Genomic DNA, 27594 nt, shown 5'->3' with positions numbered 1-27594 from the left:
CGAGCCTGAGCCGTGGGTCTGTATCTGGGTGGCGGGTCTGGGCCTGGGTCGCGGGTCCTGCACAGGGTCTGGGCCGCGGGTCCAGGTGTCGGGTCTGGATCTGGGCGGCGGGTCTGGGTATTGGTCAGGGTCTGTGTCGGGGCGGCGGGTCGGGGTCTGGGCCGCGGGTTTGTGTCGGGGCGGCGGGTCCAGCTGTCTCCCGCCTCGGTGCGGCGGGTCTGTGTCTGGGCCGCGGGTCCAGGTGTTGGGCGGGTCTGGGGGGGTATGGGTCGGGGTCTGTGTCGGGGCCGCAGTCTGTGTCGGGGCGGCGGGTGCCGCTGTTCTCCCGCCCCGGCGGATCCAGGTGTTGGGCGGGTCTGGGCGGCGGGTCGGGGTCTGGGTCTATGTCGGGTCCAGCTGTCTCCCGCCCCGGTGCGGCGGCGGCGGGTCTGTGTCTGGGCGGCGGGTCGGCGCGAGTGACGCGGGCTCCCGGCATGCCCCGGCCGGTAGCTGCCCAACATGGCGGAGGGCGGAGCGGCCGAGCTGGAGACGCAGCGCGTTGACACGGCGGCGCTGATGAAAACCCCGCTCAAGAAGGGTGACACCTGGTGAGGACGGCGCTGGGGGGCGGGTGAGGGGGGTTGCCGGGCCGGCGGGGGGAGGGGGGGAGCGCGGCCTCAGGGGCCCGGCCCCGCGGGTCAGTCAGCGCCGGAGCGGCCCTCCTGGATGGCGGACGGGTGGGGCTCCCTCTCCCACCGCAGCCGCCAGATCCCCACAGGGGCCCACACCCGGGCAACACTGGTCCCCCCGCCGGGCTGCGGGGAGCCGCCATCGGCGCCACTTCTTCCCCTGGCTTCTCATGTTGTCTGATTAAAAACCTTCCGCCCCAGAGGCTGGCGGTGGTTGAACAGCCCCGGTTCTTGAGAAACGGATTGGAGGGAGGGGAGACAAGAGGCTGTACAAATGCTGGCATCTTCAGCCAAGCACAAAGTGCTGGGGGATCGCAGCGGGTCAGGCAGCATCGGTGCAGGGGAATGGACAGGTCTGATCAGTCTTCAGGCACACTAGTTAAGAGTGTTTTATTGTCATGTCCGGAAACGGAACAACGACATTCTTATTTGCAGCAGCACAACAGATATGAGGGAGGAGGGAAGTGAGAGAATCTGGAAAGATCATGTGATTTAGAATAAGCTCATGTCATGGAGCAGAATTAGGCCATTCGGCCCATAAAGTCTACTCCGCCATTCAATCATGGCTGATCTCTCTCTCCCTCCTAACCCCATTCTCCTGCCTTCTCCCCATAACCTCTGACACCTGTACTAATCAAGGGAGGTGTGGGCAGGTGAACAACCAGTGTCAGTTGTTCAATTCCAATTCTATCATTACATACATCGCTGATGCCTTTCCTTTTGTGGTGAATACACTTGCCATAACCTCCCGCCACAAATAGAAACATAGAAAAATAGGTGCAGGACTAGGCTATTCGGCCCTTCGAGCCAGCACCCCAGTACCCCGTTCCTGCATTTCCCCCATACCCCTTGATTCTGTTAGCCCTAAGAGCTAAATCTAACTCTCTTGAAAATGTCCAGTGAATTGGCCTCCACTGCATTTTGTGGCAGAGAATTCCAGGTTTTTTCTCAGTCCTAAATGAGCCTACCCCTTATTCTTAAACTGGGACGCCTGGTTCAGGACGCCTGGTTCATGGTTTAATGATAAGCCATTGTCGTAATGTCAGAAACAATTTGCACACAGAAAGGCTTGACACTAGAACATATTAAACGTAGTTTTATTGGAGTTTGGGCAATCATCTCTGTTGGGAAAAAAATCTTAAATCCAAGCAAAGGGAAACAACGCTGAGGGTTGAGGTTGAAATCATTGCCAAAGAGAAGCATTGGAAGTTTTTTTTAAGAAGCTGGTGAGATCTGAGAGTGTGATCATTGTGGGGGAAATGCTGTTAATATTGAATAAAAAGCGAAACAAACAACAAGCCAGTGTTAAAAGAGGATACGAGAAGTCAATGAAAATCACAAAACTGCAGCTGCTGGAAATCTGAAATTAAAACACCAAATGCTGGAAACGTAGCTAAGGGAGGGTCTGTGGAAAGAATTTCTGTGAGTTAGCATTTCTTCACCCATGTGGACTTTAGTTCGGTTTGGAGATACAGCGAGGAAACGGGCCCTTTCAGCCCACCGGGTCTGCGCCGACCAGCGATCCCCGCACATTAACACTATCCGATACCCACTAGGGCCAATTAATTGACAAACCTGTATGTCTTTGGAGTATACCTGTATGTCTATGGGAGGAAACCTAAGATCTCGGAGAAAACCCACGCAGGTCAGGGGGAGAACGTATAAACTCCCCTGTTGTCAGGATCAAACCCAGGTCTCCCGCGCTGCATTCGCTGTAAAGCAGCAACTCTACTGCTGCACCACCTGTTGTACTTTCCACAGTCGCTGAATGTTTTCATCTTATGAGTGAATTTGGTACGTGCCATTTGGCACAGTGGGAGTAATGGAACATTTTGGAAAGTGGGATGGCAGCTGTGAAGTTTTGACAAAGTTGTGATTTGTAAGAGGCTGATGTGGAAAGTATTGCAGAATTATAGCCTTTATGGGGAGTAAATCTTTCCATCTCAACCCCATTCTCCTGCCTTCTCCCCATAACCCCTTTCACCCTTACTAATCAAGAAGTTCATGCCTTCCTGCAGCAGCATTTGTATGACATCCGAGGATGGTGATTAACAGTTTGTCAATTTTATGCTTCAATAAGGGATATATCTACGATCCTGTGCCAATAATTACCATTGCCAAATTCTCACTATCAACTTCCCAAAGGTATCACCATTAGCCAGTAACTGGATCAGCCATAAATTGTGAGCGGGTTAGAGCTGGAAATCTTTAGAAGCATCTCCCCCCATTAATAACCCACCTTCCACAAGTATCATTCAGTACTCTCTGGATGAATATACCAAGAACAAAACTCAAGAACTCCATCTAACACAAAGCAAGCCAATTGATTTGCACCCTTTCACTGCCCTTCTATCTACTCTCTTCATAACTAATGCAGTATGTGTGAAATAGCATTCACTAACTTGACAGGGCTCCTTTGACTGTACGCCACACACCAGTGATCTGTATCACCTATAAGACATAGTTGTAATAATTGCCTAAGTGATGGTCAAGTTTAGCCAGTAGCCCTCAGTGCTGTTGGTGATCTTTGTTGGTGCTCCCTTCCCAGCCTCTGGTACAAAATGTTGTTTGGCATTTGAGTGTATGAAGCATTTTTGGAGGTACCCTCCTTTGAGTAAGAAGTTAAATTGATGCTCTGGTCTAGTTAATGGTATCATGACAAGTATGAAGGCAAACTAGGAGTCGACATAGCTAGCAACATTTCTTGTTCAATGTTGGCAAGGATTAAATGGTCATTTGTTCAATTTGAGGAATTTTGTGGCATACAACTTGTTTTACCATGCTTTCCTTTAATAATCACTGTGCTTCACAATAATTAGTTGAGATGTAAAACTTCTGGGGGTTTTTAGATGGTGCAGATGTCAAGTTCCCCCGATGAGTGTGACAGTTGTTCTTCATAACCTTATCCTTTCATCCTAACAGCTTTGTTATTTGAATTTTTTTAACAATTATTGGTTATCTACAATTATGTCATTTAACATTGAATTTAAAGTAGTGACATTGTGAAACACTTGCCTATCGATTGGAGTATTTGGGTGAAAAATTAGTTTCATTTAAAAAGTAGTGGAAAATTGTGTATAGTGAATGTCTTGCATTTTGTATAACTAGAAATTCTCATTGCACAAAGTGAAGGGATATAAACTAAGTGGTGTGTACATTTGACAGAAGGAAACTACATCAGTCAGCCAAAATTCTTTAAAAAGTTTGTCTTCACTGATTTGTTGTATCCTGTTTATGACATGTTATATTTGCTTTTAAAGGAGGTTCTGGCAATATTAGAAATCAGAAACTGCTGATGCTGTAAATCTGAAATGAAAAAACATAAAATGCTGGAAACCCTCAGGCCTGGTTTGCTGAGTGTTTGCAGCATGCTCTATCTTGTTTTATTCCAGCATTATTGGCATGGCTATCCATTGATGTTTGACCTTCAGATAGACGTATGACTGGAAGTAGTAGTGTTTGTATTTGTTATTTGAGAAGACGATATAAGAAAGTATTTGCAACCAGTAGTGATATTCAAGTTGCTCAAATCCTCAATGGTGACATCGAGGACTTAAACTAATTTTTTAGTTGGATACATTTTGCACTGTCTTCATGGTGCTCTCAACAAAACAGTTTATAACAATATGTGTTAACCTTGGGCATTGCAAATAAAGCCAGTGCGCCCTTACTATTAATAACGGTACACTTGATAGAGAAGAGATGGGCAGCCAACAATGTTATCTTATTGTTAACAGTACCTTAATTGGTGATGGTGTAGAACTTTATTTGGAATCTGTTTCACCATGATCCCTTAAGACTAACTTTTAGAGAGGATATTTTTTTCTGTGGTTGCAGCTCAATTTTAAGCACTGTTGTAGTGCATGGCCACATCTGGAACAAAGCAAGAGTAGGTAAATAAGGGAAAATAAATGGATGTTATATCATTTGTAGTGCAGAGTGGAAATTGACTCAAGATTACTCCATTAGCCAAGCTGTGTTTGTTACAATGTGCTGTGTATTCCTTAATATTTCATAACGAAAAGGAACTAGATTGGGTTGTATGTATTTTCTGCAAAATGAGGAGCGAGGCTATCATGACGTTATATATTGATTGATTTATTGATTACTGTGCTACTGATTGTGAGTTCCTTCAATCAAAATAAGTCACGGCTACATAGGAGGATTTTAACAGGTATAGCAGTCAAGTTTGTTATTTAATCATGGGCACTTTATAGCAGTTCTTTTCCCTTTTCTCACCACATTTTTGATCTCCTACACACAGAAATGGCATGATAGGAAGTTAATCTGTTTGCAGCCCTTTGCCAGTAATATACCACTGCCAGCTTTTACTTTTCCGCCATGTTTGTGCTTAATAATTGGATTCTGCTGGGTGTCTTCCTGAAGTGATGTTGCTGAGATGGGGAGGACTTCGTTTATAGGTTAGGTGTGTCGTGCAGTACTTTGGTTTTTAATCATTTTCAAGTAAATGGGCTAATTTATTTTTTAAAGTGACTCTACTTGTACTATCTGATTTTTTAGAAATTTTAATCAGACAGCAACTTTCCAGTAACTGCATATTGGCAGCTAATTATAGAATTCAAGAGATTGCTTTCTGAGTTGAGCTGCTACTCCAGAATATTTGGAATTACTTTGATATCTCCAAAAGAGTTGGATTTGAAATCATCGCAATAGCATTAAGTACCCATCATTTAAAGGATTAGATACCAAAAAAAGTTACTGCATCCATTCAAGTAGACTTGTAGAGATGGGATTATGAATATATATCCTGTGGGTTTGAGAATTACGTTTTACAGGCACAGAATTTCATTTCTTAAGATTTTAATTACAAGGAAATTCATTTTCTCAATTATAATTTTTTTGGTACCTCATTGATCCTTCTCTTTGGTTTGATATTGAATTACTCGTCTAAATTCCATTTCCTAGTTTAGCTTTTCACATGCTGAGTAAGAATTATTTAAAGTAAGAAGTACATGTTTGCTGTTCTGTTCTCCCTGTTGGACATTTGCACTAGTTTTTATGTTTTTAACCACTGTGCTCTTTTGCAAGAAAGATGCAGTCTGAGCAAATACAGATATGAACACACGTCTCTTTTTACTGATAATTGGCCAGAGAATCAAGTCTGCCTACTTTGAGGATTATGATTGATTTGTATTTCATTTTACTTGTTTTCATTTATGTTTTAGTGGTAAAAGTTAATGTTTCTTTTAATCCATTGAAGTATCTTGTATGAACTGTCAGATCTCCTTCTGCTAGATTAGGATGAGCATTTGATCAATTTTAGTCAATCTGTTGAGCTACATCCTCTGCCTCCCATCACAATATCATCTGTTCCAAAGTAATTCCAACACTGTTGGAACTTTGTTTTATGTTTTGACTGTGGTGAGGCACCTCTTGATATTGTTCCTACGTTTACCCTTACCTAGTTTAAATCTAAAATGAAAGTAGGAGATGCTAGATTTTCTAGTTTCAGTTTCATTGACTTGTTTGTTCTGTTTGCTTTTTTATATACTGCTCAACTTTATTTTTAAAGTGAGGAACTGCTGCACAGTCATGATTGCTTAAATATCTCCAGTGTATTTAAGTACTAGAACTACAGTCAAAATTTGGTCTGACCAGAGCACTGTAGTTTGTGCATGATTTCACTGACTTGCTTGATTTACTTCTGCAAATGAAGCAGAACAAAGGACAGTGAATGAGAAGAATGTTCAAATCCTTATACTGGTATCCAATCAAAGCCTGATAACTTAAAGCCTTTTTACGCATTATATTAAATAGAAACCCCAACCGAAAGAAATGTATTGCCAAAATGACCAGGTTATTCCTGAATTAGGTATTGATATTGTTTTACTGTTCAGTGTAGTTGCAGAAATTCACCTCCACGCATGACCAATAACACCTCCCGCCCCATGGAAATTCTTTGTAAAAAGATCCAGTGCACTTTATAGTAAATGTGGGTAAATATGCAGCAACATTTGTATGTACCTATCTCCCATGTACAATAACTGGCAGAACAATTATTTTTTACGTGCCACATTTAAGGAGGACATTCAACCTATTCAGTGTATGCTGCCTCTCGGAGCCATCCCATTTTCCACAAAATATTGTTTTGTCTCATTCCAGATTCTCCTTGTACTTGCCAATTTAGAGGCAATGTGCAATCGTAGGTAAACAATCATTGAAGTTGTCGAATAGTGAAAGGTGGGTGTGGAGAGGATGTTTCCACTAGTGGGAGAGTCTGTGGGACTAGTGGGACCAGAAGCCATAGCTTAAAAATAGGACATACCTCAAGAAAGGAGATGAGGAGGAATTTCTGCAGTCAGATGGTGGTGAATCTATGGAATTCATTGCCACAGACGGCTGTGCAGGTCAGGTCAATGGATATTTTTTAAGCTGTGATTGACAGATTCTTAATTAGTATGGGTGTCAGGGGTTATGGGGAGAAGGCAGGAGAATGGGGATGAGAGGAAAAGATAGCTCTGCCATGATGGAATGGTGAGTAGACTTGATGGGCCGAATGGCCTAATTCTGCTGCTATAACTTAGGGACTTTTGAACATGTCTTTGGGAGTAAACTGGAGCACCCAGGGGAAATCCACAAGGTCACAGAAAAAACACCATTTGGCACAAGGAGGTCAGGATTGAACCTGGGTTGCCGAAGCTGAGAGTCAGCAGCATGTACTGCGATCCAAGAAGTAAATGCTAACACAAATACGGGCAGAATTTCCATGTTCTTAAGCTCATGCCTTGCCCATCCAAATAGGCAGAGAGTGTTTTGGTTTATCTCAATGTCAGCAACATTGTCACTGAAGTAGTCTTGCTGCATCCCTGAAAATTGAGTTGCAATTATGTGGAGTCCACAATCAAATGCAGTGAATTGTACTGAATAAAAGAAAATATAAAATAGTGACATACTAAATCTGAAGTAAACTTTAGAAACATATTTATGTAGGTTTTTTAAATTGTAAGGGAATTCAAAGGCATAAGGACTGATAATATATTTTAAAAATTTGGATGGGTGACTAAACGAGGGGCAATAGCATTAAGGGAGAGGGAGACATTTTAGGAATACGAGAGTAGATGCAAAATGCTGGAGTAACTCAGCAGGACAGACAGCATCTCTGGAGAGAAGGAATGGGTGACGTTCCAGGTCGAGCCCCTTCGAGAGGCAGCTTCCCAACATTAATCCATAAGTAGGGGTTAAGTTGTTCAGTTGTCATTTGTAGTTGTGTGTTTTGTCAGTTTTAATTATAGTTTGGCAAAATCATTTATATTTGGTTGGTTGGAAAATACCATCAAGATGCTTCAACTTTTGGTCTCTAAGTTTAAGTTCAATAGTTGTCCATTTATAGTTCACAGCAGATGTTCATTTAAAGTAATATCTATCATGTCAACTGTGGTCATGCCACTGACTACTTGTTCCCTATTGTGACTTTGATCAGTATTCTATATTCTGTATTTGAGAGCCATTTGAGCACCTTTAAAATTAAAAAAAGTAAATTATGTAGAATTTAGATTTTATGCCAGCATGGAGTTTTATTGATACAAAAACTAAAGAGAAATTATTAATCCAAACAGGCTTTCAATTTTTTCTTTGGTTAAAATTCATGCCAAGATTATAGTGGGGAGTACCAGCTCCATTAATATTTTATGCGGGTTTTAAAATGGTGAAGCCTTGGATCGATGACTGTAGAAATTTCCTATGGTCTAGGTTGGTGAGATTTTGTGAGTTTGAATCAGTTATTTACAAATACAATGGTTAACATCCTATAATTGATCTATTTATGCAAATACATTTAAATGAATCTAAGATTAAAATATTTTTCTAATGTTCTATGCTAGCTGCATTCTAACATACCTGGCTTGTTCATCAGTCATCTTTTGTTCACTGAATTTATATTGTTTCCAAGCTAAACAACAGCCTCTAAGTGTCTCTATAGCCACCCTACTTCTAATTTTCTCATAGGTTTAACGGTTTATGTTCTGGATGATTCTCTATCAATGGTCATCATTTCTTGAATTGCCAAGAATCTGAGCTTGGGATTCCCCTCTCTGTATTTCTTTCCTTTTAAAACATGATTTAGGGCAACACAATGGTGCAGCTGGTAGAGCTGCTGCCTCACAGCGCCAGAGACCCAGAATTGATCCTGACATCAGGTGCTCTCTGTGTGGAATTTGCACATTCTACCTGTGACCGCTTGGGATTCCTTTGGGTGTTCTAGTTCCCTCCCACATCCCTAAGATGTGCAGATTTGTAGGTTGATTAGCCTCTAGTGTGTAGGGAATGGATGCGAAAAGTGGGATAACATAGAACTGGTGTGAACGGGTGATCGATGGTCGGTGTGGGCTGAAAGGTCTGTTCTCATGCTGTATCAAGCAATCAATCAAGCAACATTTGCGCTTTTAACTCTATGCAACTTAATGCAAAATTTGGTTTGATGATGGTTTTGGAATGCACCTTGAGAATTGGCAAATTGTCATAAGCCATGTCAACAAAGTTATTGGAGCACTAAACGGTCTGCTTTGAGAACTGTTGAGACGGACATGATTGATTGCTTGTTTAGAGGGAGAAGTCGTTAAATATTTGAAACACTGGATAGTAGTACATGGCTTTGGAAAGAAAGTAAACTGGTGGAATTCACCCTGGATTGTTCAATAATAAACCAATGTGCTGACACAAGGCACATGGGAATTAAACTTTTGTCATTATTTTTGTATATGTTATCTTGGGACGTTTGATATTCTCAGTATTTACAGTTATTTTGATACGTACATTCGGTTTATTTTTCGTTAATAAACATCATCAGCATTTGTAAACTTCATTTGAAAATGACATAACTTATGGCAGCTTGAAAATGTTTTAATTGGTTAAATTGCATTTAGCTATGTTCATGTTTTTGGAATGCTGTGGAGTTTCTTAATTTTGAGCCAACTTTACAGGTTTATTATGGATAAGATGCTTGTTTGCATAGGTTTAGTGATTTTTAGATTTGTTGAACAAACAGATTTTGTTTCAGGCAGCTCTTTGTGCAAGAGTGCATTTTGTTAACTTTTTCGTTGTCAAGAAAAAGAAAGTTTGACTCTTACATAATCCTAAACCATGTAGATTTATTTAGACACAAAATGCTGGAGGGGGCAGAAATGGGTTAATCCAAAACAATTTACCGACACCAAAGATAGACACAAAAAGCTGGAGTAACTCAACGGGACAGGAAGTATCTCTGGAGAGACGGTATGGGTGACGTTTCGAGTCGAGACCCTTCTTCAGACTGGTTAGGGATAGGGGAAATGAAAGATATAGACGAAGATGTGGAGAGATAAAGAACAATGAATAAAAGATATGCAAAAATGTAACGATGATAAAGAAAATAGTTAGTTGTTTGGTGGGTGAAAACGAGAAGCTAATGCGACTTGGGTAGGGGGACGGATAGAGAGAGAGGGAATGCCGGGGCTACCTGAAGTGAGAGAAATCAAAAATCAATCCACTGGGCTGTAAGCTGCCAAAGCGAAATATGAGATGTTGTTCCTCCAATTTGCATTTAACCTCACTGACCATGGAGGAGACCTAGGACAGAAAGGTCTGTGTGTGAATGGGAAGGAGAATTAAAGTGTTTGGCAACCGGGACATCAGGTAGGTTCAGGCGGGCTGAGCGAAGGTGTTCAGCGAATCGAACGCCCAGTCTACGTTTGGTCTCGCGGATGTATAAGAAATTTACCTACACCAAATTTCTGCTCATAATAGTTGTATTTTTATTTCTTAAGACATATAAAGTTGGAACTGCTACTGACAAGAACTGCTTTGGGTCTTTGTTTATCCTGTACAGGTTTAGCACTGGTGCAACAATCAAGCAGATGTAAAGAGTCTGAAGGAGAAGGAAAATAAGGGAGGGCAAGTTATACAGATTTTAAAATACTATTGGAAAACGAGAGTAGGCTGGTAAATAAACAGTTTTCAGAGCCTGCACTTTCTGCCTTTGCCTGAATCTGGGTTTTGAGATGAAGGAAAATCAGTGTTGAACAGATTTTGTTCAACTTGTTCTGCTGTATCTTGCATCCAACTTGGGAGAACTACATTTTTTGGACGTATATGTATCTCACTCAAGTGTTGGTAAGAAGGTGGGATATGGAATGGAGGCGATGAGATTTTTTGCCTTTCTTGATCAGAGCTGTGCCCAGGAACTTCCTTTACCTCACTTCTTATGGGTCCTTTGCAGTTATTTATTTATACTTTGGTAAACAATCTCTGTTCAGTTGTACATGAATTTAAAGACAGTTAAAATTCAGTAAATTCCATAGCTTTTTTTGGTTGCTCCCAAAACAGGAAGTGATGCAAAAGAACTTCCTGGGCACATCTGCGAAGAAGAAATTCAAAATGGCATCTCCTTGTGTTCATAGCCTAAGTGAACTATCTCCAATTACTGATACCAACAAATTTTGTCAATTGGACACGAAAAAAAATGAAACCTAGCGGTAAGTAGTTATTCAGCATGCCCTAACGGCCATTGTTTCCTACACCTTTTGCAACTAATGAAAGCACCAAATAATCAAAGGCAGGTCAATACCTCAACAAGTGGGCACATAGAGAAAAGGGTAGACTTTGCTAGATCAGTACATCATCTTTAGACCTGTGGCATTGCATGTTAAAGCCCACCACTGGCATGAAGTGCCTTCCTTATTTGAAGTTCTCCAAAGATCTTATTTTATTCCCCACATTTCCCTTCACTTAAAATAGATTTGTGCTAAGAATACAATTGGAGGAGTGTGTGATGGTGAACAGGGGCTCTCTAAGCCTTTTATAAATTGTAGTGTGAACGATTATAGCCAGGTTGTTAGATCTGTTCTGTCTGAAGAAGGGTCCCTATCCAAAACGTCATCTGTCCATTTCCTCTGCAGATGGTGCCTGATCCACTGAGTTTCTCCAGTAGTTTGCTTTGTAAGACCCTTGGTCGTGTTAACACATAGGTCATCTTAACACAAGCCTATTACTTTTGTATTGCATTCAGTGCTAATGATGTCTTCTAAACATGGAAGAAATCAGACACAGATCGAGAGATTACTTTGCAGAACACGATTCTTTCTGCAAGGGCTGTCCTGAGATTCCATTCATCTTGTCATTTTAATTCTCCTTGCCACTTTCATTCTGATCTCTACCTTGAATCCCTATTTTGGTCAGTCAATACCCAATGCAAGCTCGGAACAACGCCAAATCCTCTGCATGGGGATGTTAAAGCACTCATGACTTAATATCTGAATTTCACAAGTTTGCATAGGTACTTCTCCCCCCCCCCCCCCCCCCCCCCCCCCCGATAACTCTGTTTTTGGGGTTTTTTGGCTGCCAGTTTTTAAAGTAATTATTATTTTGGCAGTATTGCTTTGCATCGTATCACAAATGTTCTTTTCACCCCTCTCTGTTTGCTCAATTCTCAAGTTCTGATGATGAAACCTTGACCTAAAACATAGGTAATATTTCTCCTCAGGTGAAGTATTGCTTGACTTACTTAGGTGTTTCGAGCATTTTCTGGGGGACAGGGATTTTGCTCCATTTTACTTTCCTGTCATTCATTCATATTTTCAGCAAGCAGGGAACATCGCCCAAGGTTAATTTTTATTCTTCCATCCTTGGAGACCAAAGGTGATCACATGACCTTTCTCATCTATCCCATTTCAGTTCCAAGCTGGTTAATGCAACTGCTGAGTCATTTGGAGAGCCTTTACAAATACTTTGGTTCTGCTTAAAGGGAAGTTAATTGTTAATCTAAGCGTTAGGTATTCTGTCATCCAAATTGTAAAACTTTTTTTCGTCTCAATTTTCTGACCTACAATATTAGTGTTCTTTTAACATGGTTCTCATTTATTATCGCAGGTATCTGGTGGATAGCCGCTGGTTTAAGCAATGGAAGAAATATGTCGGGTTTGATAGTTGGGACAAATACCAGATGGGAGACCAAAATGTGTATCCTGGCCCTATTGACAATTCTGGGCTCCTGAAAGGTTTGGCTACTTGTTTTCATTTTATTTGCAAAATAATTCTTGCATTAATAATATGATAATCTCATTATTTAGTCATTTTAGAAGCACCATAAAAGACTGCTATGTTATTGGTAACCATTATGTCTTCAAGGTACTTGGAGATGTAGAGAAGGGCTAAAAACAATTCTGGACAAATACTATTCAATTAGTTCTGCCAAAAGATCCGTTTTAGTCCTTACAAATAACATGTACCTTGTGGGCGGGCATGCTAGTGTAGCGGAAGAGTTGCTGCCTTAAAGCGTCGGAGACCCGGGTTGATTCCATGCAGTATCTCCAAAAATAAATTAAAACTTGTACAGAAAAATTAAAATATTATGCTGACCCACTTTAGCCGATGCACTGGGCCTCCGTGATAATACTGTAACAATCATTGCCTCTAATTATTGTAATTTTTGGTAATCTTTAGTGTTTTCCTGAATTTACAAATATAACTACCAATCTGACTTCCGGAAACCTCTTTGAGTCTACATTTGGCTCTTTGTGATTGAGCAGAGGGCAGCATTGGGTTCAGATTATATGAATATGTTTGAAATGAAATGGGGTCTTTGGTACATTTTTAGCCTATGCTGTAGTATGCTGTACGTTAGATTGTTGGCACGGTCATGTTTGCATTTGTATAAGGATGTAGTTGTTACATGTCCAGTGCTAGAAAGTATATTGAGTCAAATTATGTGAAGAACACCAAGTTACTTAAAGTCAACTTGACTCAGTCACATGTAGATTTTAAAAAGGAATAAAATTAAGATGGCTTTCACTTACCAAGTCCTATCGTTAAGTATACCGAATTGTCAGTTGGTTTGTTGAGTCAATGTAGATCTTCAACTGTTTATCGTATTGTTTCAGCCCAATAATATGTTCTTGCCATTTGCTGCCCCATGGTGCAGTATTTGCTGTCTGCCTTTATTGCAGTTGATAAAATAGTAACATTTGGAATAAATCTGTATCCTGGATTTTTTTAAATCCTGAAATCATTGTCATTAAAACATGTTATAATCATAAGTGCTAATTGAGGGAACTGGTTGCGAGCACATTGGCTGCTTCATTTCCTACCTCACAATGATTACCTTTTAAAAAACATCTGAAAGTCTTTTGCAGTCCTTATATGTTTATATGCTGGCAGCATATCCTATGTTTAGTTTAGAGATACAGCGCAGAAACAGACCCTTTAGCCCACCGAGTCCGTGCCGACCAACGATCCTTTCGTAAACTAACACGATCCTACACACTAGGGATAACTTTTTCAATTATACCAAGCCAATTAGCCTACAAACCAGTACGTCTTTGGAGTGTGGGAGGAAACTGGAGAAAGCCCACACAGGTCATGGGGAGAGCATACAAAGTCCGTACAGATAGCACCCATAGTCAGGATCAAACCTGGGTCTTTGGTGCTGTAAGGCAGCAACTCTACGCTGCATACCATGCCGCCCAATGAAAAATTACTTTTAAAAACAAAGTTAATACAGTCAACAATCATAGGAACTATATTTTTGCCTGAAAGTATGTTTGACACCCTATCAGAATAAGAATTGATGTTGTAACAAAAGAGCTATTAAGAATATACTGCAAGTGTAATACACTTGAAAGTATAAAAAGACTGTGGTAAAGAAAAGGCACCTATCATTATTTCAACTAAATGGCTTCAAATATCCTTTAGAATCAGCTTTTTGAGGGTATTCAAAGATATCCAATTATGTGTACACTGGTAATAGAAGAAATTCGATGTATAATGTTTGTTGACTGGAGTGACCCATCTAGGAAGAAATGGAAAAATAACAGAATGCAATATTATGCAAAATCTTGAGGGTGGGAGGAAAGCTTTAAAATTGTAATCTGCAATAAAACTCCACTGTTACTGAAAGGGGAGGGGATGGGGGTGGAAGAATAACTGGAGAAAAAATAGTGGTGCAGACACAAAATGACAATTTTGGAAAGTGCTGATGTCAAAACAGAAATTCTATCTCCCCAAACCAAAAAAAAGCCATGAGGCAAAATCCTTGTGAAAAGCAAAAGAGCACAAACTATCATGGAGTCTCATGCAACACGATACAAAACGATACGATAGAACTTTATTCATCCTTGGAGGGAAATTGGTCTGCCAACAGTCATAACACACAGCAAGGTACATGAAAACTTGAAATTAAAATTAAATTAAAAGTGAAAAAAAAAGAAAAAGACAAGGGGCTGTTAGCTGGCTGCCGTGCGCACAGTGCCTTAACCGGAATGAACGAACAAACAAACAAACGCAGGCTTATCCCCTGGGCAGAGGATTCTAAAACTAGAATGCCCCCACACCGTGTCCCCCTTTGTTCTCCCACCGTCCCTCACGGCGGTCCCCCCACGCTAGGCGCCCATTGTTCTTTACGGCTATCGGCCAGGCTCTCCATTGTTTTCCCCTCCCCCCCCCCGCACACGCTCGCGGGTCGATCGTGAGGCCCCAACACCGCCGAGGCCCCCGCTGCCGCCGAGGTTCATGCTGCTGCCGATACCCCTTCGCCGCCTACGTCGACGAGGCTCCCATTGCCGCCACCACTGAGTCTCCTTCGGCCCAGACAGGCCTCGCTTCCGGGCTCCTCTGCAGTCCCCTGGGAGTCCCCTGTGGGGCGGGTCGGGTAACATGGCATGTTCCAGTTGGCGGAGTGGTTGGTCGGCGGGTGAGTCGTGCCCACGCGGCTTGCCAGGACACAAGCCTCTAGAATACTGTGCCCTGTTAAATAGATGGAGTAGAACCCAAAAAATATTTGAGCATGTTGAAGGCAAATAATTGGAGATTTTTGGGGGGCAGGATTTCGTGATTTGCTCAATATAAATGTTTTTCATATTTTATTATAATTTATATTGAAGAGCGTGGAAGATTGTTAGAGGATTAATTCAGATGTTATAATATGCATTGAAAGACATTACAAGATTTATAAAGCAGTAAAGTTTGAATTTGTATTTTTAGTATTAAATATGCCAGAATGCATGGCATCCTTTGCAGAAAATCATACAGTTTAGATTCAGGCCATTGAGCCCAAAGTACATGTTCTTTCTCCGCAGTAGAGCTGTTGACCGAGTCCGAATATGTAATTATTATAAAGTATATCAAATTCTAATTTCATTGGTGATTTTATGGTTGGAATTGTGAACTTCAGCTGGTTGGAATATAACTGAAGATGGCTTTGCTGAAATTTGTGTTTTTTGCATTTGTTCCATTTAGATGGCGATTCACAGGCCCTGAAGGAGCATCTCATAGATGAGCTGGATTACATACTGGTACCCACTGAAGGCTGGAATAAACTCGTTAGCTGGTATGCATTAACAGAGAGTCACGAGCCAATTGCACGAAAGGTATGTAGTTTATTGTCGTAAGGAAAATGGCTTTAATGATGGAATTCATACCTTTCTAGGATGCTAGATAAGTTTGATATTTTGAAGGGATTTACAGGAGTTGCTTCCTCAGAAAGGTAGCCTGCATTATCAGAGACCCACACCACCCTGGCCATGCTCTCATTTCACTCCTGCCATCAGGAAGTAGATATAGGAGACTGGGTCTAGACCCGAAACGTCACCCATTCCTTCTCTCCAGAGACCCTGCCTGTCTCACTGAGTTACTCCAGCTTTTTGTGTCTATCTTCACTATGTTTACATATTATGTGCTGCTGCAAGTAAGAATTTGTTCTGTCTGGGACATATGACAATAAAACACTCTTGACTCTTCAAAGGATAAAGATAAAGGTATACTGAGAGATGGATGATGTGGAGCATACATGCCAGTATTGACAATTGAGTCCAAAAGGCCTGTGTTCTTGCTGCAGATTCTATGAAAACCTTAAGGACAATCTGATAAGTTTAAGAATAACAATATTTATATTGCAATTTGTGATCGTTTCCATAAATATGCTTTCTAATGTCAAAGCAAAGCCGGTCTAAACTGTTGCACTCAGTTTGATAAATAGTAAAGACTTTAATTTAGATCCAAATTAAACAGTAAAGTTATCACTTCATCATTTTGTTTATGAAGGCCACTGTTCCCAGTCAAATATTATTTTAATCAAAGCTGTTAAATATCCATTTTATAATACGGTGTCTCAATAAGTGATCCAAGACACTGAATACGTGCCAAGACCTTGAGTTTTGTTTTGTACAAGAAATATTAGAGAGAGGGAAGAGAAGTAAGCTTGACTAGAGTGCATCAATCTAATTCAAATCCCCGTTTTCATGTCATATGTTCTTTGACTTTGATTACCCTATTATAAGCAATCAACTTGAAAGTTGTAATATTGCAGTTCTCCGGTGATGGCACTGGTGGTTTGCTTTGAGGTTTTACAAGGTGGGGGGGGGGGGGAGAACATATAAGTGTAGAAGTTGAAACAATATAGTTTAATTTAGAGATACAAGGCGGAAACAGGCCCTTCGGCCCACCGAGTCCACGCTGAACTGCGATCCCCGTTTTTACCGAAGCCATATAACCTACAAACCTGTACGCCTTTGAAGTGTGGGAGGAAACTAAAGCACCTGGAGAAAACCCGCGCAGGTCACGGGCAGAACGTACAAACTCCATACAGACCCGTAGTCAGGATTGAACCCAGGTCTCTGGCGCTGTAAGGCAGCAACTCTACCATTGCGCCACATGATGATAGTTGAGTGGTAATCGTGGTTTATGTGTTTACGGTTGTCTAATTGGCTCTGTACAAACTCGTATAAGCAATTTGTTATTGGATTCTTATCGAGTAAATAAATATCTGGAAACAGACTGGTGTGGGAAGGGAATTGAAATGACCTTAAAATGTACTAATGTATCAATGCAAAAAAAAATAAAATCTCAATCAAGTGTATTTTTAAATTCATTTATTAATACCACTAATATTAAGGATGTCTGGAGAATAGAAAACCCAACTGGACGGGAATATTCATTTTACTCACCAGTACACAAAACATACTCAAGAATAGATTATTTTTTAGTTGACTCTACGTTTATTCCATTTATTTATAATTCAAAATACCATAACATTATAATTTCGGATCATGCACCTGTAACATTCATGATTAAATTAAATGGAATGTCCGAGAAACAAGCATATTGGAGATTTAACCCACAAATTTTGAACGAAAAGTCATCCCAGGAATATATTATTAAACAGATTCAAATATTTTTGGAGGTAAATGACAACCCTGACACACCTATTTCTCTTATGTGGGAAACGTTTAAAGCGTATGTTCGAGGTACATTAATTTCTGCTCAAGCATTTTATAATAAAGAGAACAGGATTAAGCAACATACATTGGAAAGTGAAATTAAACAACTAGATATAGAAAATGCGAGAATGCCATCTACTTTAAAACATAATAAAATTGCTGTATTGAAATATAAATTAAATAAAATGTATTCAGAACAAGTAATAAAACTTTATCAAAAAACAAAACAATTACATTTTGAATTTGGAGACAAACCACAAAAACTATTAGCACGTCAATTACGAAAAATGGAAGGGGAAAAAATAATTCATAAAATTAGAACAGAGACAGGAGAATTATTAAAAATGCCCAAGGACATAAATGATAGATTTCTTCAATATTATCAGAACCTTTATTCAACTAAAACCGTAGCACAATCAGAAGGAATAGCAGACTTTTTAAAAAAATGTAATTTAAAAGGTTTAGATTCAAACGATAGAGAATTATTAGAAAGGGAGATTACGATAAAGGATATTGAGGAGTCTATTGGTTCTTTAAAAAACGGTAAAGCAGTAGGACCAGATGGTTTAGGCTCCGAATTTTATTAAAAATTCTATGATTTGCTTAGCCCACGTTTACATAGACTGTATGAGTATATATATACTCAACAGAAACTTCCAGATACTTTAAATGAATCTATAATAATACTGATTCCTAAAGCTGATAAAGATCCGGAAGACCCGGGATCATACAGAGCAATTGCACTTTTAAATACAGATCAAAAAATTTTAACTAAAATACTAGCGAATAGATTAAGTACGGTGATGAATAAATTAATACACCCTGACCAAACAGGCTTCATTCAGAAACGATACTCATACTATAATCTAAGAAGATTATTTAATATTATATATTCCAAGAGAATTATTAATGAAGATCTAGCAATAATCTCACTAGATGCTGAAAAAGCATTTGATCAGGTTGAATGGTCTTATTTATTTTTGGTGATGGAAAATATGCAGCTAGGGGAGAAATTTTGTACATGGATAAAACTGTTATATACAAATCCCACGGCTAGAATATTTACAAACCAAAGGTTGTCATCGAAATTTAGCCTAGCTAGAGGTTGTAGACAAGGATGCCCGTTATCCCCATTATTATTTGCGCTTGCTATTGAGCCACTGGCAGAAAGAGTTAGGGGGCATCCGGAAATACACGGATATAACACAAAGGACACAGAGAACAAAATTTCTCTATATGCAGATGACGTATTAATTTACATCACAAAACCAGAAATTAGTATTCCAAACTTATTAAAGCTAATAACCCAATTTGGATCACTTTCAGGATACAGAATAAATTGGAATAAAAGCGAAATTATGCCAATAAGGGAACATAACAAACAGATAATACAACAATTTCCATTTAAAATAGTAAATGAAAAATTTAAATATCTAGGTATCTATGTAACTAAGATATATACATCATTATTTAAAGCAAACTTCCCCCCGTTACTGAACAAACTACATAAGAATATTCAATACTGGAAAACACTCCCCATCTCAATGGTAGGCAAAATTAATGCCATAAAAATGATTTTTTTACCGCAAATACTATACCTTTTTCAGACAATTCCGATATATTTGACAAAAAACTTTTTTAAAAAATTGGACTCTATTGTTAATGATTTCATCTGGGATTATAAGAATCATAGGATAAATAAAAGACACTTGTGTAAATCAAAAATAAATGGAGGCCTGGCTTTACCCAATTTTTTGTTTTATTTCTGGGCAGTTAATATTAAAAATATGAATTTCTGGTTGGAAGAAATAGATCTTCAACCAGACTGGTTAAAAATGGAAAAGGAAGATTGTTTGCCTTTTGATATTGGTTCGATATTATTTGCCACGTCTAAATTAAACAAAAAAATTTATAGGGAAAACCCTATAATATTTAGTGCTATACGAATTTGGAAACAATTAAAAAAGACATTAAAACTAGATAATTTATCGCTTTTTCTTCCAATTGTGAATAATCCTTTGTTTAAGCCTTCATGGTTAGACCGGGGTTTTACACAGTGGAAGAATTATGGAATTAAAAATATGGGACAACTTTATAAGGAAGGCACCTTTCTGACATTTCAGGAGTTGCAACAGATTTATGGTCTTCGTGGAAATGATTATTTCAGATATCTTCAACTTAGAGATTACGTAAAGTCGAACTCCCAAAATTTTCAAATTAGAAATTCAGAAATTCTTGACGAATGTTGGAACAAACATCCTAATACAGAAAAATTAATATCTTATATATATAATATTTTATTAGACAGTGACATGCCTTCTACGGATTTATATAGACAAAAATGGGAAAAAGAATTAAATCAAGTAATAACGAAAGATACTTGGGAAGAAAGTTTGCAACATATAGATCAGTGTTCACTAAACGCCAGACATTCTCTAATACAATTTAAAGTATTACATAGGTTACATTATTCCAAAACAAAACTACATAAAATTTTCCAACATATTTCACCTAAATGTGATAAATGTCAACATTTAGAAGCTACATTATCTCATATGTTTGCAAACTGTATAAAAATTAAAAAATTTTGGGTAAATATTTTTAGTATAATATCTAAAATAACCAGCACACAATTGGACCCAGATCCAAAATTAATTATACTCGGAATATTAGAATTAGAATTAAATAAAACATTCAGAACAACACAAAAAAACTTTATTGATTATAGTTTAATAACAGGAAAAAAATTAATTCTAAAATTTTGGAAAGGCCCTACGGCCCCCACAATTAAAATGTGGATTATAGAAATGACGGAGACCTTAAACGTGGAAAGAATCAGATTTTCCCTGTTGGACAAACAGGAATTATTCATTGAAACATGGTCTCCTTTTATTGATTACTTAAAGGGTCAGAATAGTTCAGCACAGGAACCTGACTAGCACTCGGACTAAAGAATGAATGAAATGCTATACTTTGGAATGTACGAATATATCTCGAATGAAGTTTTTGTTATTTTAATAAATTTTTCCATTCTTCTTTAACTAATTTTTTCCTTATTTTTATTTTTTTTTTTTGTTTTTAGTTATTTTTTCTTTTAAATTGGTTTTTGTTTTTAGTTTTCTTCTCTCTCTTTTCTTTCTTCACTTCATCTACTTCGTTAGCTTTATTTAGTTTATATAAAATAAATTTAAAAAAAAGGGGTAAAAGGTATATAATAATAATTGACAATATTATCAATTCAAAAATGTATGACTGTAAAGATGTAAACAGGTTATGTACCTATCCCCAATAAAATTTTATTAAAAAAAAAAAAAAAAAAAAAATGTACTAATGCGTCCTGCCCATTTGGATGTTATGTGCTAGGTTTGTGCATTAAATTCATGGCATAAAAAATCTGGTGCTTGTATGTCAGTTTTCTACAAAGGGATAGTTTGTTTACCAGTTCTTTTAGAGGCGCCAGGAGTTGACATGGCTGTGTAGTCACCATAATTTGACCCATTCCATAACCACCGTTCTTTAGTCTTCTGTGAGTGTTTTTATTGATCACAACTCACTCAATATCCAAATCAATAGAAGTGTTTGAAAATTAATCTTTGAAAGGGAAATACTTAAAGGCCAATGGTAAAGATGCAGAGAAGTGGGATTAATTAGGTGGCACTACCAAATTGGTCAGCTCTTTCTGAAGAAATGGAGGCTCTTCAGCCTCTTCTGAGGCTCAATGGGGTGAAAAAAATGTTCAGTGGGTTTAATGTTACTTTATTGTCACATAGAGTCATAGAGTGATACAGTGTGGAAACAGGCCCTTCAGCCCAACTTGCCCACACCGGCCAACATGCCCAGCCACACTAGTCTCACCAGCCTGCGCCTGGTCCATTTCCCTCCAAACCTGTCCTATCCATGTACCTGTCTAACTGTTTCTTAAACGTTGGAATCGTCCCAGCCTCAACTACCTCATCTGGCAGCTTGGTCCATACACCCACCACTCTTTGTGTGAAAACGTTACCCCTCAGATTCCTATTAAATCTTTTCCTCTTCACCTTGAACCTATGTCCTCTGATCCTCAATTCCTTTACTCTGGGCAAGAGACTCTGTGCATCTACCCGATCTATTCCTCTCACGATTTTGTACACCTCTGTAAGACCAGCCCCCATCCTCCTGCGCTCCAAAGAATAGAGACCAAGCCTACTCAACCTCTCCCTATAGCTCACATCCTCTAGTCCTGGCAACATCCTTGTAAATCTTCTCTGAACCCTTTCAAGCTTGACAATATCTTTCCTATAACATGGTGCCCAGAACTGAACACAATATTCTAAATGTGGTCTCACCAACGTCTTATACAACTGCAACATGACCTCCCAATTTCTATACTTGTACCTATGTACAGTGAAATTCTTTTTTGCATACAGTTCAGTAAAAAATCTTCCTATGCATAGACACAATCATATTTAAGCATCTACTTTCGGATACCATTGTGCTTATTATGTCATATTATCTAGCTGCCGTTATGGTAATGTAGGTTTAGGGAACCGGTTCGCCTCGGTAATTATTTTGGATATGACCCAGATTTGAATATGGGTGGTGTGTAGTATGTTTAGTTCACAAGGGGTATATTCAAACCAGGGTTATTGACCAAAAAAGCATTTTGTGAGGCTTTCTGATAAGCCAGCTATCTCATGTGAATGTTTGAAGACTATGGTTAAAGATGACATTTATTTACCATAATATGTATGTCAGTATGTGGAACTGGTACAGTATAATGTAATGCAGACAGGAGAAATACAGAACCAAAAACAAACAGGCTTTAAAAAAAATTAGGAAGGGGAAGGTGACCTTCAAGAGCGCACTGGATTATGGGATTAAATGCAATGAAACGCAAACAAGTGTGAGTTTAATTTGTTGTACAAAGTTTCAAACACTTGTTAATGATTTTTAAAAGTCTGCATGGAATTGGAGTAAAAACGTGCATGAGGACTAACTTCACATTCTACTATTTATCCATGCCTCAGAGTGTAGGAAAATAACTGCAGATGCTGGTACAAATCGAAGGTATCACAAAATGCTGGAGTAAATCAGCAGATGTTGCCTGACCTGCTGAGTTACTCCAGCATTTTGTGATACATGCCTCAGAGTGTTGTAGTTGCAGTTCATTACAGGAGACAAATAGGATAAGCAGTTTAGTTTAATAAATAGTGACGCCATTCCTCTTCCCACCCACCACCCCCCACCCACCCCCAGCTTTTACTACAGAATATTTCTGTGAAACATAAAGGGAATGTTCTTTCTATCGGCATGATTGATTGTGGGTTTATTGGTATATTTTCTTTCCAGGTAGTCGAACAGGGTATGTTTGTGAAGCACTGCAAGGTAGAGGTGTATCTAACAGAACTGAAATTGTGTGAAAATGGAAACATGAACAGTGTAATAACAAAGCGATTCAGCAAAGCTGACATTATAGGTATGTGATTATTCTCAAGTCTTAAGCTCTTCACTACTCTACCTCACCTTTTTTTCTAGACGACATTGTTTTCACTTGGATGCAACTTGGAGATGTCTTTGTGTTGCTCACTTCAGCATACTTTCTTCATGAAAGTCCACAAAGCCATTATTGATCTTGGATGTTTGATCATACAAGATGCAGTGTCCGAACCTGATATTCATGTTTTTAATTTTCAAGTGGTTAGCATTCACTGCTGAGCATGAATGCAAGCTTCTTGTATTGCGTCTCTCCACAGCTTAATGAGATCTTTTCTATAGTAGGATAACCAAAAAATCCAAGTGCTGCCTCACCAATGTCTTACGCAACTGCAACTTAACATCCCAGCTGTTATACTCTGTGCCCTGACTAATGAAGGTCAGCGTCTCACATACCACCTTCCTCTGCCTGTGCTGCCACTTCCACGGAAATTTATACTGGTACCCCCATATCCCTCTGTTCTACAACACTCCCCAGGGCCCAACTGTTCATTGTAAAAGTCCTACCCTGGTTTGACTTCCCAAAATGCAACATCTTGCACTTACCTGAATGTTATTTGCATTCCTTAACCCACTTACCTTGCTGATCAAGATCCCGTGTGATTGTTGATAATCTTCCTCAGTGTCTTCAATACTACCTATTTCAGTGTCATCTGCAACGCACTGACCATGCCTTGTACATTCTCGTGCAAATCATTCATATAAATGACAAGCAATAATTACCCAGCACCGATCCCTGTGGCACTCCACTAGTCACACATCATTAATCTGAAAAAGATCCTTCCACTATCATCCTCCTTATGCCATCAGGCAAATTATATATTCCAATATCCAGCCAATTATGTATCCATGGTAGTAGGGCCACTAAGCTGAACAAACCCAGCCCAATACAAACTGTTTGTATGAGTCACCGAACTCATTGAATCTCTTGAGCTTACTGGACTTTGATCAAAACTTTATGCTATAATATATGTCAAGGCAGTTACTAGCCTAATGATCCAGAAGCACAAGATCAAATCCCACAATATTAGGTTGGAAATTTAACTTCTGCTAACTGCAAGTTTAGAGTTAAAAATAATAACCTGTCTGTCATAGTGATATATGAAGCTCCAAAACTGTTATTAAAAACATATCCAGAATGTCCTATCGGAAAGAAAGTCAGCCACCCACGTTGCATCTGGGCTGGGTGCGACTACAGACCCTTATCAATGTATTGGTTTATTATTTACATGTCTACTGATATACTTTTGAGAAGCTTTTGTTTTGCCTGCCGTCCAGGCAAATCATACATGCCCAGACAAGTGGTTGACTCATAATACCTGCTTTATGCTTAATCACATTGATATTTGCTATGGAAACTTATTAAAATTTCACACACAAACTTTTGAAACTTGTCATGTAATAAAAAAGAACTGCAGATGCTGGTTTATACCATAGATAGACACAAAATGCTGGAGTAACTCAGCAGGTCGGGCAGCATCTCTGGAGAACATGAGTAGGTGACATTTTGAGTTGGAACCCATCGAGGTTCTGACCCGAAATTCACATTAGGCAGGAAATGGTCGGGTAGACTGATGGGACTGAAGGCTGATAAATCACCAGGCCCTGATGGTCTGCATCCCAGGGTACTTAAGGAGGTGGCTCTAGAAATCATGGACGCATTGGTGATCATTTTCCAATGTTCTATAGATTCAGGATCAGTTCCTGTGGATTGGAGGGTAGCTAATGTTATCCCACTTTTTAAGAAAGGAGGGAGAGAGAAAACAGGACATTATAGACCAGTTAGTCTGACATCAGTGGTGGGGAAGATGCCGGAGTCAATTATAAAAGACGAAATTGCGGATACTTGGATAGCAGTAACAGGATCGTTCCGAGTCAGCATGGATTTACGAAGGGGAAATTATGCTTGACTAATCTTCTGGAATTTTTTGAGGATGTAACTAGGAAAATGGACAGGGGAGAGCCGGTGGATGTAGTGTACCTTGACTTTCAGAAAGCCTTCGACAAGGTCCCACATAGGAGATTAGTGGGCAAAATTAGAACACATGGTATTGGGGGTAGGGTACTGACAAGGATAGAAAATTGTAAGAAAATAACTGCAAATGCTGGTACAAATCAAAGGTATTTATTTCACAAAATGCTGGAGTAACCCAGCAGGTCAGGCAGCATGGATAGAAAATTGGTTGGCAGACAGAAAGCAAGGAGTGGGGATAAATGGGTCCCTTTCAGAATGGCAGGCAGTGGCTAGTGGGGTACCGCAAGGCTCGGTGCTGGGTGGCAGTGTGAACTGTGAGGAAGATGCTATGAGGATTCAGGGTGACTTGGACAGGTTGTGTGAGTGGGCGGATGCATAGCAGATGCAGTTTAATGTGGATAAGTGTGAGGTTATCCACTTTGGTGGCAAGAATAGGAAGGCAGATTATTATCTGAATGGTGTCAAGTTAGGAAAAGGGGATGTACAACGAGATCTGGGTGTCCTAGTGCATCAGTCACTGAAAGGAAGCATGCAGTGAAGAAAGCCAATGGAATGTTGGCCTTCATAACAAAAGGAGTTAAGTATAGGAGCAAAGAGGTCCTTCTGCAGTTGTATAGGGCCCTAGTGAGACCGCACCTGGAGTACTGTGTGCAGTTTTGGTCTCCAAATTTGAGGAAGGATATTCTTGCTATTGAGGGCGTGCAGCGTAGGTTCATTAGGTTAATTCCCGGAATGGCGGGACTGTCGTATGTTGAAAGACTGGAGCGACTAGGCTTGTATACACTGAAATTTAGAAGGATGAGAGGGGATCTTATTAGAAGCAGGAAACATGTTCCCAATGTTGGGGGAGTCCAGAACTAGGGGCCACAGTTTAAGAATATGGGGTAGGCCATTTAGAACGGAGATGAGGAAAAACTTTTTCAGTCAGAGAGTTGTAAATCTGTGGAATTCTCTGCCTCAGAAGGCAGTGTAGGCCAATTCTCTGAATGCATTCAAGAGAGAGTTAGATAGAGCTCTTAAGGATAGCGGAGTCAAGGGGTATGGGGAAAAGGCAGGAACAGGGTACTGATTGAAAATGATCAGCCATGATCACATTGAATGGTGGTACTGGCTCGAAGGGCCGAATGGCCTACTCCTGCACCTATTGTCTATAAAACATCACCTATCCATATTCTCCAGAGATGCTGCCTGACCCGCTGAGTTACTCCAGCATTTTGTGTCTATATTTGAACCCGCCACCTGTTTGCAAAATGTTTTACAAAATACAGAGTTTATTTCCACAAATGTGTCAGATTGAACACACTGGTTTTTATACTTCCTTGGATGCTGCTTGGCTTGTTAAATTTTTCAGTGTATGTTTTTAATTGAAATCATTCATCTAAATTGTCATTTATCAATCTTTATTAATATGGTGCTATAGATTCTATAATGCTCCTCTAATTTTATGTTCAAATTACCTGAGATGTACATGTGACATTCCAGATGCAAAACTAAAGGTATACAAGAGTTGTTTTTGAATTTCAATGTTTGGTATCTCCATGTGGTATTCCATGCTGAACTCAGAATGCAAATCGTATCCAGGATCTCAGATTGAGAGAGCCTCAAACATAAAATATTCAGAGGCCAATAACTAGAAGAGGCTGTTGTTTGTACCACTGAATAATTAAACTGATTACTGTTATCAAACTTTAAGTCTATCTTCTGTACTGATTCCGGGGAAGCTCTTTCTAACTAATGTTTCTGCTTTAAATTTCAGATACAATTGAAAAGGAGATGCGGAAATTGTTTAGTATCCCAGATGAAAAGGAAATTAGATTGTGGAATAAGTACATGAGCAACACATTTGAACCTCTGAATAAGCCTGATAGCACAATACAAGATGCAGGACTATATCAAGGGCAGGTATAGTAGTTTAAAATACGGTGTTTGCAATTGAAGATGAAGGTTTTGGTTTACTATTGTCAGTGAAAAACTTTATTTTGCATCCGATCCAAACAGATCGGATAATATTATACCTAAAAACAATCAAGTTAAACTCAAGTACAATAGGTGGAGCAAATGGGAAGTGTGAAAGATACAGTGTGGAGAATATCGTTTTCAGCATTGCAGCACAACAATTCTGTCGATAAAGTCTCATGTCCGCAGTGGGGCAGAGGTGAACCGGACAGTACCCTAGCTTATGGAAGGATCAAAGGAATGTTGTGGAGGTTTGATTCCGAAAACTAATGCCAGTCTCTGGTTCCAAATGTGATGGTGGATTTTAACAAAATGAAAG

The 27594-nt window shown here is 39.4% G+C and overlaps 1 protein-coding gene across 5 annotated transcripts in view; it reads left to right on the top strand.

The window, feature by feature from the left end:
* The first annotated feature begins 465 nt into the window (after window positions 1-465).
* Window positions 466-27594, top strand: part of LOC144603670 (ubiquitin carboxyl-terminal hydrolase 15-like) — a 90112-nt gene continuing 62983 nt past the window's right edge. For 4 of the 5 annotated variants that reach the window (XM_078417269.1, XM_078417268.1, XM_078417267.1 and 1 more), the window contains exons 1-5: window positions 466-587; window positions 12531-12658; window positions 15894-16024; window positions 23201-23327; window positions 27076-27221. In XM_078417269.1, the coding sequence (XP_078273395.1) occupies window positions 499-587; window positions 12531-12658; window positions 15894-16024; window positions 23201-23327; window positions 27076-27221 (621 nt within the window). In that variant the 5' untranslated portion in view covers window positions 466-498. Of the gene's footprint in view, window positions 588-10988; window positions 11138-12530; window positions 12659-15893; window positions 16025-23200; window positions 23328-27075; window positions 27222-27594 lie in introns of all 5 variants that reach the window. The other variant, XM_078417270.1, reaches the window with a different exon arrangement.

This window comes from Rhinoraja longicauda, chromosome 20, assembly GCF_053455715.1.
Source record: "Rhinoraja longicauda isolate Sanriku21f chromosome 20, sRhiLon1.1, whole genome shotgun sequence".
Classification (NCBI taxonomy): Eukaryota; Metazoa; Chordata; class Chondrichthyes; order Rajiformes; family Arhynchobatidae; genus Rhinoraja; species Rhinoraja longicauda.
The sequence above is the reverse complement of the archived record's forward strand: the minus strand, read 5'-3'. Positions and strand labels throughout refer to the sequence as shown.